At 28.5% G+C, this 16817-nt stretch overlaps 7 protein-coding genes across 7 annotated transcripts; 3 read left to right on the top strand and 4 right to left on the bottom strand.

The window, feature by feature from the left end:
* Positions 1-598: 598 nt before the first annotated feature.
* PGO_126140 (hypothetical protein, conserved) lies at positions 599-1610 on the bottom strand (the record flags this gene model as incomplete). Its single annotated transcript, XM_028689404.1, has 3 exons — positions 599-692; positions 1201-1285; positions 1397-1610. 3 exons carry the CDS (start codon positions 1608-1610, stop codon positions 599-601), a joined length of 393 nt encoding a protein of 130 aa, XP_028545205.1.
* Positions 1611-2623: 1013 nt separating this feature from the next.
* PGO_126130 (hypothetical protein, conserved) lies at positions 2624-4578 on the top strand (the record flags this gene model as incomplete). Its single annotated transcript, XM_028689403.1, has 2 exons — positions 2624-2788; positions 3103-4578. 2 exons carry the CDS (start codon positions 2624-2626, stop codon positions 4576-4578), a joined length of 1641 nt encoding a protein of 546 aa, XP_028545204.1.
* Positions 4579-6084: 1506 nt separating this feature from the next.
* Positions 6085-6736, top strand: PGO_126120 (mitochondrial ribosomal protein S14 precursor; the record flags this gene model as incomplete). Its single annotated transcript, XM_028689402.1, has 2 exons — positions 6085-6270; positions 6584-6736. The coding sequence occupies 2 exons, from the start codon at positions 6085-6087 to the stop codon at positions 6734-6736; spliced, it is 339 nt and encodes a 112-aa protein (XP_028545203.1).
* Positions 6737-7197: 461 nt separating this feature from the next.
* PGO_126110 (hypothetical protein) lies at positions 7198-8943 on the bottom strand (the record flags this gene model as incomplete). Its single annotated transcript, XM_028689401.1, has 6 exons — positions 7198-7328; positions 7739-7886; positions 8006-8066; positions 8238-8335; positions 8440-8508; positions 8698-8943. The coding sequence occupies 6 exons, from the start codon at positions 8941-8943 to the stop codon at positions 7198-7200; spliced, it is 753 nt and encodes a 250-aa protein (XP_028545202.1).
* A 2101-nt stretch (positions 8944-11044) lies between these two features.
* PGO_126100 (hypothetical protein, conserved) lies at positions 11045-11742 on the top strand (the record flags this gene model as incomplete). The annotated part of the gene is made up of 2 exons (XM_028689400.1): positions 11045-11102; positions 11360-11742. The coding sequence occupies 2 exons, from the start codon at positions 11045-11047 to the stop codon at positions 11740-11742; spliced, it is 441 nt and encodes a 146-aa protein (XP_028545201.1).
* A 396-nt stretch (positions 11743-12138) lies between these two features.
* PGO_126090 (hypothetical protein) lies at positions 12139-13083 on the bottom strand (the record flags this gene model as incomplete). Its single annotated transcript, XM_028689399.1, has 4 exons — positions 12139-12208; positions 12353-12428; positions 12720-12812; positions 12963-13083. 4 exons carry the CDS (start codon positions 13081-13083, stop codon positions 12139-12141), a joined length of 360 nt encoding a protein of 119 aa, XP_028545200.1.
* A 1457-nt stretch (positions 13084-14540) lies between these two features.
* PGO_126080 (hypothetical protein, conserved) lies at positions 14541-15566 on the bottom strand (the record flags this gene model as incomplete). The annotated part of the gene is made up of 1 exon (XM_028689398.1): positions 14541-15566. The coding sequence occupies one exon, from the start codon at positions 15564-15566 to the stop codon at positions 14541-14543; it is 1026 nt and encodes a 341-aa protein (XP_028545199.1).
* Positions 15567-16817: the final 1251 nt, after the last annotated feature.

The following is a 16817-nucleotide window of genomic DNA, read 5'->3' as shown; positions in this document are numbered from 1 at the left end:
TTCGTTTACATATTAAATTGTATTACACTTTCGTGCAATTCCATTATAATTAAGAGATAAAACGTGAATTAGAATTTTTCACACAAACATGCTTTTTGATACATATAAGATCTGTTATACACTTTAAAAAAGTAAAAAATTAAAGGGTTATTTTTAATCTGCTAGGTTTTGGCAACAAAATTGTTTAAACGTCATGACGCTCTTTTTTAAAATTGTTGCTATAGGGATTTATAGCAAATGCAAAGAAATTGATATAAAATATATACTGAACAAAAAAAGACTGATTTTATTAAATATGCAATTACATAAAAAAAAAAAAAAAAAAAAAATTTAAATATTAATAACGAGGTGTATTAAGTACATCATGTACGGCATTATTTCCAAAGTGATAAATGAATAGGATGGAAAACGGGCTTAAAATATTCCTTTATATGTATTCCATTATATCGATAGAATAAAATTAATGCATAAATGATAAATTCTTCCTGTATGATACATGGACCAGAATATTTTTATTTTTATTATTCTTTTTTTTTTTTTTTTATTTTAATTTTTTATTATATTTTTTCTTTTCTTTTAATTATTTATCATGTCTCCCTTAACATATTGTTAGCTTTCGAGGAACGTCATTTAGTAGTTTATTTTCAAACCAACTTTTCCCCGAAATTTCGATGCCCACTTCGTGTCTTTTTCTATATAAGGGACGAGAAAAATGTATTTCATGTGGGGGTGCAGTTTCAGAAGAGAGAGGTGTGTGTAATTATATACAAACATGTGAGGTTAAACATGTGAGGTTAAACATGTGAAGTTAAACATGTGAGGTTAAACATGTGAGGTTAAACATGTGAGGTTAAACATGTGAGGTTAATCATATGAGGATAAACATGTAAGGCTAAAAATGTAAAGTCAAAAATGTATATCTTGCTCAATTGGCAAATTCTTCTCAATACATTTAGAATATCACAAACAAAATCAATTTCATATGGCACTATTGCTATGCAAAATGCAGCAATGAAGGAATTGTTCCTTGTTATAGCCTTTTTTCACTCTCTTTATTCATTAAATGTACGTATGGGTGTTTGTGTATGTGTGATAAAAACAAGTGTTCAGCTACACTCCTCATAGGACATTCTCTTACATATAAACCTGTATATGCATAAGTACACTATAATTACAGAAATGTTCAGAGTTGGTATTTACCTAAGGTTAGAGTCCCTCTTATGATGTTTCCTCACTTTCTGGTTCATTTTTTTTATTCTTCTTTTTAAAAGCTCCTTAAACGAATCTACAGGGAAAAAAAAAAGTAAAAAGCGGTTAAAAACGGGCAAAAAAAGGCCAAAATAATTAAAAAGCTTTGTCTTTTTTTCACAACTTGATAAATTTGTTCACATTTTACCTTTTTCTATCTCTTCCTCATCACTTATTTCTTCATTTTCTATGTTTAATTCAAATGGCTTTATTTCCTCTTTTGTCATAAACGGGTTATAATTCAAAAGATCTTCTTCCTTTGGGTATACGAAGTTTTGTTCTTTGCTTTTTGTTTTGGTTGTGGCATTCTTTTGGGGAGCCTTCTTTGCTATTGTTCTTTTTTTAGTACTTTTTAGCGCCATTTGGGTTCTGTTTATAAGTGACATAGTACATATATTAAATCATTTTATTTTTAATTTTATTCTTTTTTTATATACTTTGGATAAGCATATGTTACATATATATATATATTGTAGATATGCATATACAAAATTTGTAAGTCCCCATATGGACTTGTATGAGTGAAATTTTTCTGCTTTTTTCAAATTAATATGAGAATATATTATGGAATTTTGCTTAAAGAATTTTCTGTTACGTTTTCCGATTTATGGGATGGCGAAAGAATTTATGAATATATGTTGTTAAAATATGCTAATAATTGCAAACTGCAATACAATTATAAAAAAAAAAAAAAAAAAAAAAAAAAAAATATTTCCTCTCAAATTTGCACAAGTGCCATATGGTTTCATTCAGGACCGTATGTGTTTATAATGTATATTTTAGTGGTGGTATTAGCGCGAACTCAGTATAATCCAGCATTAGGATTTTTATAATGTTATAATTGCCCATTTATTTTAATCCCCATTTAACAGTTGCCTTCTTTTTTTTTTTTTTTTCTCATGCTAATGTTTCTGAGCACTTGCTTTAATTGATTTTTTTTTATTTGTGCTTTTTTGGTCAGCTTTGCGTTACCCTGTTACCCGCTTTGTTAAACTTTTGTGTTAATTTTTATTATCCCCCATTAGTTATTTTTTTTTACGCATTTCTCATGAACATTGCAATTTGTTTTTTCAACACAATTTTATTCTTTTCAGCAATTTTTAACCCATACCTCTGTATGCTTAACTCATTGTTTTCTTTCTTTTTTTTTTTTTTGCTTTTTTTTTTTTTTTTTTTTTTTTTTTTTCTTGCATATCTTCATCACAATTCCATGCTTCATTGATAATGCAAAAGCGTTTGAATGTAATATACTTCCCTGAGCCATAAATAAAATTTTGAAGAAATGTTAAAGTTGATTTGTGAGGGAAAATCCAAATGTAATTGTAACGAAAATGAGTCATGAACTCCAATTGTCACTTGAAAGAAAATATTGAAAATGATCGAATCAGGGGAACCCTTAAAATTCTCTGATTTCACGCTGTCCAAATATGGAAACAAAAGAATAAGAATAAATAAGCCGGATGACAATGTGAAATATCTGATTTCCCGTTTTACGGACAATCGGGAGATTAACAAATTGGCTGACCCGGTGACGTTTATAGTAAGGGAAAAATATGCAAGCCTTGTTGCGCGTGTGTATAAGTGCTTATATGCTCGTGTGTATATGTGCATATATTCTCGTGTGTATATGTGCATATATTCTTGTGTGTATATGTGCATATATTCTTGTGTGTACCATACTTGCATGCCCTCCAATGCCCAACTCCACACGCAAATACTTGTCCGTGCAAACAATAGAATGGCCATCTGCTGGTTGTAGTATGAATTGAGCTCTCATAACACTTTCCATGTACATTGCAAAAGTGACATATAAAAAACTTCACACCTCATTTTTACGTTCAAACCTTTCACTAGTCGAAGGATGGAAATTGTGAGAACTCGGATGAAAAGGATAAGAACAACAATGCTTTTTACTGGTTACTAAAAAATTCAACAAACAATAAAGGAAAGACAAGTCATAAATCGTATATATCAAAAAAGTGCAACATGGATACAGATGTGTTTTTTGTATTAATTGAAAATGATGAATACTCGGACATTTACCCAGTTTCTAGTTGGCATGTTTTTGAACCAGATCTGTCAGCCAAAACGTTGAGTAAATTTAATTTAGAGAATAATATACAAGAAAAACAGAAAGCAGAACAAAATAACAAAAGATTAGATGAAATAATTGAGCGTCTAAAAAATAAAGAAGAACTTATGAAAATAAGTTCAAAAGGAAAAGAAGAAAATAATAAAAAAAAAAATAAAAATAAAATCTTAAATTCAGATTCATCCTACTCATCATATGAAGATGATGATTTAGGATTAAAAAGACAAGAAAAAAAAAGATTAAAAAATTTATACAAATTAAGAATGAGAGAAAATAACGACGAAATTGATTATGTTAATTCAGCATTGTCCATTACATCTCTTAGAAAAAATAAAGTTAATTGGGATTATAATCATGATGGAAAAAAAAGTGATGACGAAGACATAAATTTAGATGATTCTGGACAGGAAGAATTTAATGGCGATGATAATAATGAAGATAATGAAGATTCGGATAATAATTCTGATAATGATATTTCACGATTGACTTCATACGGTCAAGCTATGAAATCCTTATTAAAACAACAAATTCACGATGAAGAGGATGATGAACTTTTGCAATATTCTGATGATGATGAAGATGACGAGGAGGAGGGTGATGAAGAGGATGAGGATGAAGTAGATGTACATGATAGCAGAAGTGCGTCCGGAAAAACTTTACCTTCTAAAAAAATGATACTAAAAAGTGAATCACAAAAAAGGGTAATAGACAACAGAGGGTCGAAAACGAAAAAAAATATTGTTATGAACAAATTACAAAAAAATAAACGCTGCGCTCAAGATGAGGATAACGATGATGAAGATGATGAGGATGAGGATGATGATGACGATGATGATGATGATAACGATGATGATGATGATGATGATAATGATGATGATGATGATAACGATGATGATGACGATGAAGAACAAAATATAAAACAAAACAAAAATAACCCCTCACAAAAAAATACTAAAAGCTACAATATCAATGAATTTATTAAAGAAAAAATTCGAAATAAAGAACTACAAATAAAAGAAGAAAATTGTTCAAAAATTCTATTAAAGCTTATTGAAAAAAATAATGGGAAAATGAATATCTTAACCTTGTTAGATGTTTTAAATATTAAAGAAAAAAATCAAAGCTTTTTAATCGTTCAGAAATGCATAAAAAATTTATGCACCATAAGTTCGCAAACAATTAACAACAAAAAGATAAAAATGGTATCCATTAAGCCAAAATTTGTCTCCAAAAAGTAGCTTTTTTTCTTTAGTTTTCTTTTCAGTGCCATTAATCGTTAGATGAACCACTTGGTAAAAAGGATTACTCTAGTATGATTTCTCAAATTTTCCTTGTGTGTGGATGAACAAGTATACATGTGTATATATATATATATATATATACCACTTTGTCACAACCCTTGATTAACGAAAAATAGTAATGGACATAAACCTTGATTCACTTTTAGCTGTAGTACATACATCAGCATAATAACGCTTCACGATGGTGCTCCATGCAGAATTGTGTAAGAATATATATATTCATTCCTCATTTTATTTTTTCTGCGTTCCATGCGAACTCTTTTTTTTTTTTTTTTTTTTTTTTTCATATTTTATTTTCTTTTTTTTTGTATTACTCCAAATTAATAATTTTTATCAGAAAATAGGATATTAAAATTTTTAGTTTTCCAATTTTGTTTAATGCATAACACGGAAATACTTAAGTGTTTTCCATTACAACTTATACGTTCATTTTTTTTTTTTTTTTTTTTTTTTTTTAAAACATGAGTAACGTTTTTATTGCCAAATTTACATATATGTAGAAAGCTTAATATTCGTTGATAAGTTCCGTATCATGTGTCTCACATTAAGGAGTACACACATAAGTAGTGATATGATCCATATGTAAAGGTTACCCCGAATGGCTGATATTTTCCCTCCCCTGATATAACAATACAACAATTTTTGTATATGATGATCTTTATTTTTTAATGTGGTAATTCTATTTATTCTATGGATGCATATAAGATGGCCAAAAAGGTTAGATGTGTGATTCATTCTTCATGTGTATTCTTTTTTTTACCCTGCACATTAAGAAATTTCACAATCTTTGTGTAGAGACAATGTCGAGTTGTCATATTCATTCCTAATGCAAGAGATCATAAATCGTGATCAAATTTTCATGTCTTCTTTAAAGGAAAAATTCATTCGAGTGTATTAAGCCAAATGTTTAACTTCACGACCATTGCTTAAAATGGCAAAGAACGGGGGGAAAAAGAAAAAGTTTTTTCGAGTGTTTTTTTTCACACAAAGAAGAGAAGCACTTATATTTCTACGGATTTGTCAAGGGCAGAAAAATACTTTTTCTACAATACTTGGTTTATTCACGAATGTATATGATTTGAGCGTGATGTGTATTGTACTCATGGAATATGAAAGTTCATATCTCTAGTGCCTTATTACACATCATCCCTTTTGAATGAACATTTGGAAAAAAAAATAAAAAATAAAATTTATTTCTTTGAGGTGTTTTTTTTTTTTTTTTTTTTTTTTTTTTTTTTCAATTTTATTATCTGCTCTATGCAACATTTTTAAATGAATTAATTTAGTAGGGGGTATCATCTGTATATAATTCATTCATAGGTGTATTTTTATTATTTTTTTTTTTTTTTACCCATTCTCAACCCCTATCTCTTTCTCACCCTCACTCTGAATTGTACATTCCTGTAGTCGTCTCTTTCCTCAATTTTCTAATAAATAACATAAATGGCAGCAAGAAATCCAGGACCTTATCTGAACCAAGTACCTCTAGGATTTCCCAGTTACAATAGAAGAGTGTTCAGGGATATATTATCAAGGCGCGCCTTTATGGAATCTGAAGTCAATACACGGGTTTACAAAAATATTTTTGAAAACCTTGGTTTTAAGGGACAAATAAAAGTTAACAATAAGGTATGACATCAGCTTTAGATATAAAATTCGATGAGATAGCCATGAGTATGAAAACGCCCTCCTAGGTAGCAACTGTGCCTGTTAATATGAAAATTCCGTAGAACTCATATATACCAACAGGATGTCTTAACTGGGCCAACAAACCTCTATCAGTACAGCACTTGTATCACATGACCGATTTGCTATAAAAAACAAAAATTATTCCATTTTACACATTATTATTATTATTTTTTTTTTTCTTTTTTTAATTTTTCCAAAATAAAATTCCGCTCATATAGACATGTGTTATGATATTATTTTTTTTTAACACCAGGTTGGAATTAACAGAATACGCATGAGATGCATACAAGGCGGATATTCGAGGGGAATTTATAAATTCACAAGGATGGCAAAAATGGCCTTTTTTCAAACAGCAAGAGAAGGGTGGTTAAAAAAATATGGTTATAGACCTGACCTGTTCAGGTAAAACGGAAAAAAAAAAAAAATTACACTTTTCTCATTCAGTTTTTTTTTTTTTTTTTTTTTTTACACGAAACATATTACCCCTAAAAATTATAAGTTTTTAAAAAATGTTTGAAATTGCGCTGCACTCATTAATTTTGATTCACCAGTCCATTTTTGGTAAGATAGTTGTTAGTTTGTCAGACTTTTTTTTTCTCTCTCTTCCCAACCCTACCTCATTTTTTTTTAATTTAAATCCAACTCAAATTTTTACTTTTTAATAAATCAAATTGTTTCAAAAAATGTTTACTTCATTAGCGTCGAAAAAAGGAAGCGCAAAAATAAGATATATATATATATATGTGGCGAGAGAAAAATAAAACGAATAGAAGATAACTGCATATGGTTTTTTAAGCTTACGCATTCATCTTGCTGTTCAACTTTCAGTTGTAGAAATATGTGTCTACTTACATAAAGATGAACACATCACTTTGCTTCCGTGACACCTAATAGAAAGGATTTTTCATTTTCCCATACTTTGTACCTTTCGTTGAGCCTCTTCACAAATTCTATTAAACTTGGCTTTGAGAGCAAAGCGTCTTGCAGATCCTCGTTCACTGTGGAGATAATGTGGAGTGAAACAAAGTGTACTCATGTGAAGTGTACTTCATTGATATGCACTCAGGCAAAGAGCACACATTTGGCATATAACAAAACAGACATGGTAATCTCTGGGAAAAATCAGGCCTAGTATGATATATTTCAACATAAAAATTAATCACTCTTGCAACATTTTGTTTTATGGCATTTTTTCCAAATTCACAAAATGATGACATGTCTGGAGACACTTTCTGTTCTCGATGTTTTACTCCTTTTTTTCAAACTTTTTTTTTTTTTTTTTTCCCCCACTCCTTTATTCAACCCCGTTTATATTTCCCTTTTTTTCCACTCATTTATCCCTCCTTTTTCCACACCACTTTAACTACGTTCAAACAAGACCTCATTAATAAAAATATTTCTTCCTTACATTTTGCGGGAATGGAATAAAGTATGGACAAAACAGAAAAGCACATAGAGTCAAAATAACAAATGTCGTGCTTTTCGTGCGCGGAATTATCACGATTGCATAAAACGTTGTCCAAGATATTTAAAATTGTCTTCAACCTTGTTATATTCTATAAAAACAAACAAGTGAACAAATAAATAGATTATGCTTGCATTTCAGTTTTTTTTTTTTTTTTTTTTATATTCATCTCAGACACAGTCATTATCTTATATATGAAAGAAAACTAACAAAATTATGATTCTTTAATCCAGTCATTTGGCACTTTTCAAAGTTTTCTCGTCTTAACCTTCTGCAAAAAAGGAGAAAATTTTAAGTATCACGAAAAATTAGCATATTTCACTGTAAAAAATATATAAACATGTACACATTTGTTATATTTACATGCATCTTTTAAACCACAAAAAATATAATTAGGAAAAAAAAAAAAAAAAAAAAAAAAACTATCCATTTTTATTTTTACCTCGTTAGATAAACATAATACAAATAAAAAAATCTACTTTCATATACCTTTTTGGTAAAATTGTTATAAATCTCGTCATTTACCCAGAGGTAGTATAACTGTGAATAAAAAGTGCAGAAAATATACACAAAAAAGTATTCGTTTGAAAATATATATCCTAATGGGTCTTTTTTACCAGAATTTTCATGTTATATAAACATACCAAGATTCCCTTCAGCTCATTTATTACTCCAAAGTAGGGTTCATACTCAATCGAGTCAAACAGGTATATCTGAAAAGGGACAACATAAGCGAGAGCAATAGTAGCTTGGAGAATAAAATATACGCACATGCGGAGAAGAGGTACTATAGATGTGCAACTGAGGTATAGGATATATATTTGCACACACGCATGCGTCTCTCCTCTTCTATAAGGGTCATCATAATAGTACAAGCTTAGCGAATGCATTTGTTTTTTAACATTTTTCATGTAGTCAATAATTTCCACATCAAATAGAATATTTCCTTCTAGGGTATTGAAAGCATAGGGGTAAGAACCATAGTTGCTGAACGGATGTACTTCTTGAACCAGATGTATGAAAGGACAATTTAAAACTTTTTTTAAAAAAAACAATTGAACATTTATGGAGTCTATAAATATATCACCAACACCTTGTATAGAACAATGGTGGTAATGAATGATTAACTTTTGAGGCGTAGGAACCATGCTTTTTCTTTTTACGTGACGTTTATATACATATATATATATATATATATATTTTTTCAAATTTTCTCCTATATTTGGGGATTTAATATTTTTTTTTCCTTTTTCAAATTTTCATGGGAATTAGGTATAATAGCATAATATAACCATGCTCTTTTTTGCTACATCAAAAAATTGTGTTCTCAGAAATCACAAGGAACCTTACATGCTTATATTTTGTTGAACTTGTTTTACGTGTACATGTGAAAAAATATATTATCCCAAAATGGGCAGTAGTGCATTGATTTATCTATCGATTTATTTATTTTTTCTTTTCTTCATTTTTTTAGCCTTTTAGGCGCACCTATTTATCATTTTTTTCTTCACAATTTTATAATCTTTTTCCAAATGGGGAGGCTATGTTTTATACCCCTTTTAAAAGATGTAATGAAAAGGATGAACAGTGTTGTACATGCATATTTTTCTAAAAAGTTGCCTAAACATAACTTTGTGGTGAACGAAAAAAAGAAAAAAATATATTTCATGCAACAAGGTCATATGGATAAATCCTATTTTTTGATCATGCAAAATATAAATATATTTTAACTTCTTAAAATAATCCAAAGTTCTAACAAGGTAACAAATAGTATATGTAAAATCTATTAAAAAAAAAAAAAAAAAATATGACATGTTTTAAAAATGTGAGATGTCTGTAAAACTGAATTTTACATTATCATATATATGCACACTAATGGATACTTATGTGTGTACCTTCAAAAAAACGTCTAAAAAAGTTTTTATGTACATCCATGTAAACAAAAATTTTTGAACGCTAGTTTAAAGAATAACAAAATGATGTTGCTATAATTGTTTGAATATGTCTGTTTTGCCTTTTTACACATTTTTCTCATTTATCTAGGATAACCCTTACTATCTATATTTTAATGTGATTCAACAAAATGAATTCAAATAAGAGCTGAATAAAAATCACTAAATCAATTGAAATTGGCTAAAATAATGAGTTTCTCTTTTCCTTATCATCATTTTATCAGTTTTAGTACTCTTTTTTTCCATACAACTCATTTGTTTATGCTTTACATATTTCGTATTAAGCTTATTACTCCTTTTTTAATACTAAATATATGTGTGCGTTATTATGTATATGTACATTTTTTTTTTTTTTTTTTTCTTTATTTTTGCTTCATAACATTATACATATAAAGTGGGAGAATAGGATATTACCCAAAGTATCAAATGCATGTGTGCAAAATTTACCCTTATTTTTTTTTTAATAATATTGTAATGTCTAGTTGATATTTGGGTCTTGCTCTTGGTACACATAAGGAAAAGAAATATCTTAAGTTTGTTTTTACATGTACCATTTTTCGTAGTTATACCATTATAACACACACACAGAATAGAAAAAGAAAAAAAAAAAAAAAAAAGAAGAAAAAAAAGAGCAATTTATTGGTTTATTTATGAACAGACAGATAAAAATAATTATAAATAGCTTTCCAAAGTGCATTTTAGCTAATTGTTCTCAATCTGTGCGTTATATTTTCCATTTTAGCTATATAAAAAAAAAAAAAAAAAAAAATGAAAAATAAAAAAAGTAAACCCCAAAAAAAAAAAAAAAAAAAATGGCTAGATAAAATAATATTCATTAGCATAAACACATTTAACATGTTCTACCTACACTATTTCGAATGCGTCTATATTTATGAGTCAATCTTGTACATCAGATCAAAAAAAGCAAGCCAACTTTTTGTGAAATATATTTTTTTTATTATTCCTACTTAAAAATTTTTCACAATTTTTGCTTATTTCGCACAAGTATTGGCTTGTATTTACACCTACAGTTTTTCATATGTATCTACGGGCTTATATATCCCCTTTTTTATTATTTTTTTTAAAGCAGTATTCTTAACTCGCATTTAGAGGATCTAAATTTATAATTTCACATTCTGTCGTTGTGGAATATAGAAGTATTACATTTAACCACCACTACCACCCTCCCATAAAAGAAAAACAAAAAAAAGAAAAAAAAAAAAAAAATAATAAAATAAAAATATAATCCTTTCCCATTTTAGTTCTACCACCTATTATTACATTTTCTATCGTTAAAATGAATTTATTCAAGAAGTCTGCATGTTCAACTTGTAATTCATGCAAATGTTGTTGTGGTAAGGATAAACTTTTAGCAAATATGGAAACATCTTAGCGATTCTACTCGCATACCGTTTTTGTGTTTTTGTTCCTGCATTTATTTATATAGTACTTCTGTGTTTACTCGTAAACCATGAAGAGCAAAAGAGATATATTGCATACGAACGAACATAAGCACACATATATATGCATAGACATACATTTCTTTTAGCTCTGCTTGGCTTTGAATATTCCTGCCCATGTACATGCCTTTCCCGTCTCATTTTCATTTCAGAAAAAGAAGAAATCAAAATCACCGAGAGGACATATACTTACAATGAATTAGACACACTCTGTAGTAATGAAGAACCCGCTACCTTTCCTTATATACCCACAGAACGCATCGTGTTAAATTCTTTCGATAATCCACCTTTGTATTATCATCAGATAGACAGCGAATTTTATGCAAAAAATATACTGTACGAAGTACCTCTCATAAGTTATTCACAAGGTCCCTTTTTCAAAAAAATTTCTGATTCAAAAGATTATAAGAAGTATCATTTGCCAACTATCACTTATGTGTCAGATCCAGTGTACATAAGAAGGCGACAAAAATGTACCCTGTCGGATATTACCAAGTCGATTTATTCTGATTCATGCACGTGTAAATGTAGCTAAGAAACTTACATATTTCGTTTTTACACAAAAGGGGCAAAAAAAAAAAAAGATACTCTTTGAGGCATCTGATTACATTCACACATTTTACCGTACCATTTTTTATTGTTATGTTATTATTTATATATCATTATTATTTTATGTTTTACTTTATTATTATATTTTTTTCTTTTCTTCTTTTTTTCCACGCGAACGTTGCACTATTAGCAAAATAAGCAAATTGATATGTTAAAATAATTAACAGAAAAAAAAAAAAAAAAAAAAAAAAAAAAAAAATTAAATAAATAAACAAAATAATTGAAAACATGTCAACAGGTAAATGGTATGGATAGGACAAATGCAAAATATTATGAAGAACCCCCACTTGAACATTGTCAGTGTCTTTTTCATCCATTTGCTTTAGGTGCTACTAAGTAAATTTCCCCTTTTCATTTTATGTCCACAGCCAACTATGTCAAAATATTTTATTCTGCATATAAAAAAAAAAAAAAAAAAAAGGAAAGAAAGAAAAAAGGATAAAAAGATTTAATTAAAAAAAGGTATGTACGCAAAGAAGAAAAAGTGACTACACCAAAATGGCATTTTTATCAATTTTTATTTTTGGAAATAATACTTGACAGAGGCATGATTGATAAATGAGCAACTCGTGCACATAACTTCCCCGTACTTGTCTCCTACCCAACCACACCCTATTGTGAAAAGGGAGTAAACACCGCTTGCATGTGGAAATGTGCTCATATATATATATATATGTATTTACTGGGAATATTAAATTATCCGCGCATAATACTCATACTACACCCCAGGCGCCAAGGAGTCTATGGTTCTATAACTTGCACCACCACCCCCATTAAATGACCTTAATGGGTAAGTGATAGAATTTTTATAAACATACATTTTTTATGTACGGATATATTTATAGAGACATTATATATAAAATGCTGAGTACAATATGAATTCAATGTTATTTCAAAAAATACCTATACTTGGGTTACTGCAATCACACATACTGCAGTAAACGCTGTCGCTGTGATAATTTCCCCTAATCGTTTTATGAAAATTATTTTCGCAGCCTGTAAAAAAAAAAAAAAAAAAAAGATAAAAAAACGTGTGTATATGGGGTGGAGAATATTGAAAAAATTGTCATATCTACGAAAGTCGTAGCAATGAAAGCATTGGATACTAAGATAATCATTATGATAGTAATTCCATAGGAAGAACACCATTTTTTGTAGGATGACAACATCTTCTACATATGTCATTCGTACACATTTGGCACAGTCCTACATTGTGATGAGTATGACAAATAAATATGGCTAGTATAAACAAAATTATTTGCTTCATTTGTAATGTTAATTCTTTCAAGTTGAAATTTAATTGGAAAAGGATTCACTAAAAAATTGAAAGTAAAAAAAAAAAAAAAATACCCTTTTAATATGTATAAATATGTATATACCCATGATGTGTCTGCTCTTGATAGGAATAGATTTATGTTAGCACAAGCTTGCGTAAAATGTGCAAGATTAATATCAGACCTAACATTCACCAAAAAAAAAAAAAAAAAAAAATTGAGCATGTAAATAAAAGTGTTTGTGCAACTATTTTTTTAACAATTTTTAAAAATAACATTAAGAAAAAAAAATTTTTTTTCTTCTTTTTTACAAGTATTTCAAACAAAAATATACATGTATATTAGCAGAACCCCTAATTTATGTTTTTTCCAATTTTAACTATCTACAATCAATCGTTTGTCTCTTTATTCCTTTTCCATTAAATGTTACGTATTCTTTTTTTTTTACAAATTGCTCCCTTCTATCCTCTACTTTGAATTATACTTATATGAACCATTTCTTTGTATAAATGCATGGATGTTCATAAAAATGAATAAATCTTTGCAAAATTTTTACGCATACTTTCTTACATATGTTGAAGAGCATGTCTACGTTCATTTTGCATGATTTAAATGGATATGTTTATTACTCCTTTTTTTTTTTTTTTTTTTTTCTTCCCTTTTTACAAGCAACTCAAGGTATATGAGAAGTATTCACGGTTTTACAAAAAAAAAAAAAAATATATGATGATCTCAGGGGGAAAGTTTGTGTGTGAGGGGGTGATGTCATTCCCCAATTGAAGTGGATTATGCTGAAGGAATAAATCCTTTACAAAATAATTTACGTAGCATTAACTAATTTTGTAAAATAAAAATAATAAATAGTACAGGAACACTTGAACAAGTAGTATTATCAACGCATACAAGAAATGGAATGGAATAAAGGATCAGCCAAAGGGGCATATAAATTAAAACGTTATGTGTATTCTTTGTTTAGGTGTTTTAAACTTATTAATTTCCCCAAATTTTATGCTGTACATATTTTTTTGTCACGTTAGTTGGGACTGATTTCCACAATGACATTTTCTAAGACACAACAAATGAATATTCGTCATGTGTCTCTTAGTGAGTGTGCATGAAGTGGGGATGATTAAATTAGGAATGTTGTGGAGGGGTAATGAGGAGGTGCAGAATTTAAAGTTTTTCTAAAGGGTATAAAATTTAAAAAAAAAAAAAAAAAAATTAAATTGAATTAAATTAAACTAAAATAAACTAAATTAAACTAAATTAAACTAGATTAAACTAAATTAAACTAGATTAAACTAAATTAAACTAGATTAAACTAAATTAAACTAGATTAAACTAAATTAAACTAGATTAAACTAAATTAAACTAGATTAAATTATATTTCCTCTTCTTCTCGTTCTTTAACTTTTGTCGATAGACTCCACCCATTTTCTGAACTAAACCTTTATAGGTATGTTTTGCTCCTGGTCATATTCCAATAATTAACAAACTTTTCCAATAAATCAGCTTTGACATTAACTAGAGTACCACCAGTTGGCTTCATCAGACCCATCAAACTTCTCAGGTAATGGACAAGATCATCATTATAAGAGAAATTCATTTCTCTTAACGATTCCGATATGTCTTTTTCACTTAACCACACAACTTTAATTTTGTTGTATAGATTAAAACATAAAAGAATTATATGAATAACAGGATTAAAAACAGTATGCGGACAAGTATAAAAATTATTCCATTTTTTATTAATTAAATTAGTTTCGTAGATAAATGCAATTAAATTACATTTGTGTTTTATAACATATTCTGAATTCATAAATATTTCATTTTTCCATAAAAGAATGCATGATCCGTTACTTTTCATTCCTTCGGGAAATATAACAATAGATTTTATTTTTTTATTTTTGGCATATATATGTACTTGTTCAATATTTTTAAACTCTCCTTTCTTATTAGGTATGGAAAATTGTAAGGATAATTTTATTAAGTCAAAAAAAAACATAGGTGATAAACTTCCATTCTTATTAATAGTGACAAATAATGGATTTAATCGAAATGCTAAATATAAAATATCCACAAAAGACGTAAAATTGGACAAATATATATGACCATAGTCATCATAACTAAATGGAATTTTCTTTTTATTACATTTTATTCTAACTCTTTTATAGTTTGCATACTCTTCATCTATATAAAAAAATCCTAAATAAAATAATAACAACCTACAGTAAATTCCCTGTATTATGTGATAAAAAAAATCCTTTACACACTGAAATATGAACAAGTTCAAAATGCTGTTTAGGAAAATCATAAATATTAAAGTCAGACACAAAAAGCAAAATCGACATACTACCAGGGGGAATAATAAAAATTTTAATAACTTCTCGTGAACATTCAATTTCTTATTAACCCATACAGGCAAAAATGGGTTTATTCCTGTGGCTGCGTCTGCAAATTCACGATATTTTTCCATATTTTTTTTTTTTTTTTCTTCTTTTGTTTTGTCTTCTCTTCTGCATAGTTTTATATACCTCAGCAGGTTATCTTGAAAAAAAAAAAAAAAAAAAAAAAAAAGGGCGATTTTAACGCTCCGTTCTGCGCCTCTTTGCAATTCACACCTTTGCAATTTATTCCTTTACAACAAAATTTATTTGCACTAACTTATTTAATTTCTCTGCATATGAATGATCCTAATCAGCATCCACTGAGGGCTATATTTTAATGGTATAGGTATCATATGATTCTGTTCCCCTCTAAAATTTTACTATTCGCAATTAACCCGATACATATGCTTATGCATATAAGTGTACATATGTATATATACATACAAATATATATACACTACAACTGTACCAAATTCTTCTACCCTTTTCTCAAATGAGAGTTCCTTCCATCCCCCCCGAAAAAGAAAAAAAAAAAAAAAAAAAAAAAAGTAAAGCTGTAACTACTTACGGAAAACTCTTTGCCACTCCTTTACGTCCTTTTGTATATTTTATGTGTTCTTGCAATATTTTAACTGTATGCATTAGCCTCCTTTATCTTTTCAGAGTCATCAAAAATGTACACATTATGTATGTATATATATATATATATATATATATATATATACATAATATATATTTGTGTATATCACTACCCTTTAGCTTTTCACATGCATGATTTTTATTACGATATTTCTCTATCACTTTTTTTCTCCTGTCCGTATTTTTTGCAAGTCGCATTTTTGTTATTCTGACATTTTGTGCAAATACAGAATATTTTCTCACTTGTAATGGTACACGTATACACGTGTATCTCAACTTTACTGCATGAACATGTTTTTTTTTTTTTTTTTTACATTTACTTAACCCATTCAAGCATTTTTTTTTTTTTTTTTCTTTTCTCGCACTTATTTTGTTATGCACCACCGTTATGTATTATCTACCCCTTTTCGGATTTACATATATATATTGTGCATATATTTCTAAAGTTTCACATTGCAACAATCTCCATGACGTATATAATAACCTATTATTTCACTGATATGCATATGTGTGAGAGCATACGTTGGTAAATACACATGAGAAGATGCTAAATATATATCACTTTTTTTTTTTTTTTTTGTCAATTTTCAATGCCACATGAGCAAATTTTCAGAAAGATCACTAAGGAGCATTTGGCTCTCGTAGATCAGACCACCGTATTTGTGCTGGCTAACTAACCGAATGTGGAGAATATATCCGGA

This window comes from Plasmodium gonderi, assembly GCF_002157705.1.
Source record: "Plasmodium gonderi DNA, contig: Chr12, whole genome shotgun sequence".
In the NCBI taxonomy this organism is placed as follows: Eukaryota; Apicomplexa; class Aconoidasida; order Haemosporida; family Plasmodiidae; genus Plasmodium; species Plasmodium gonderi.
The sequence above is the reverse complement of the archived record's forward strand: the minus strand, read 5'-3'. Positions and strand labels throughout refer to the sequence as shown.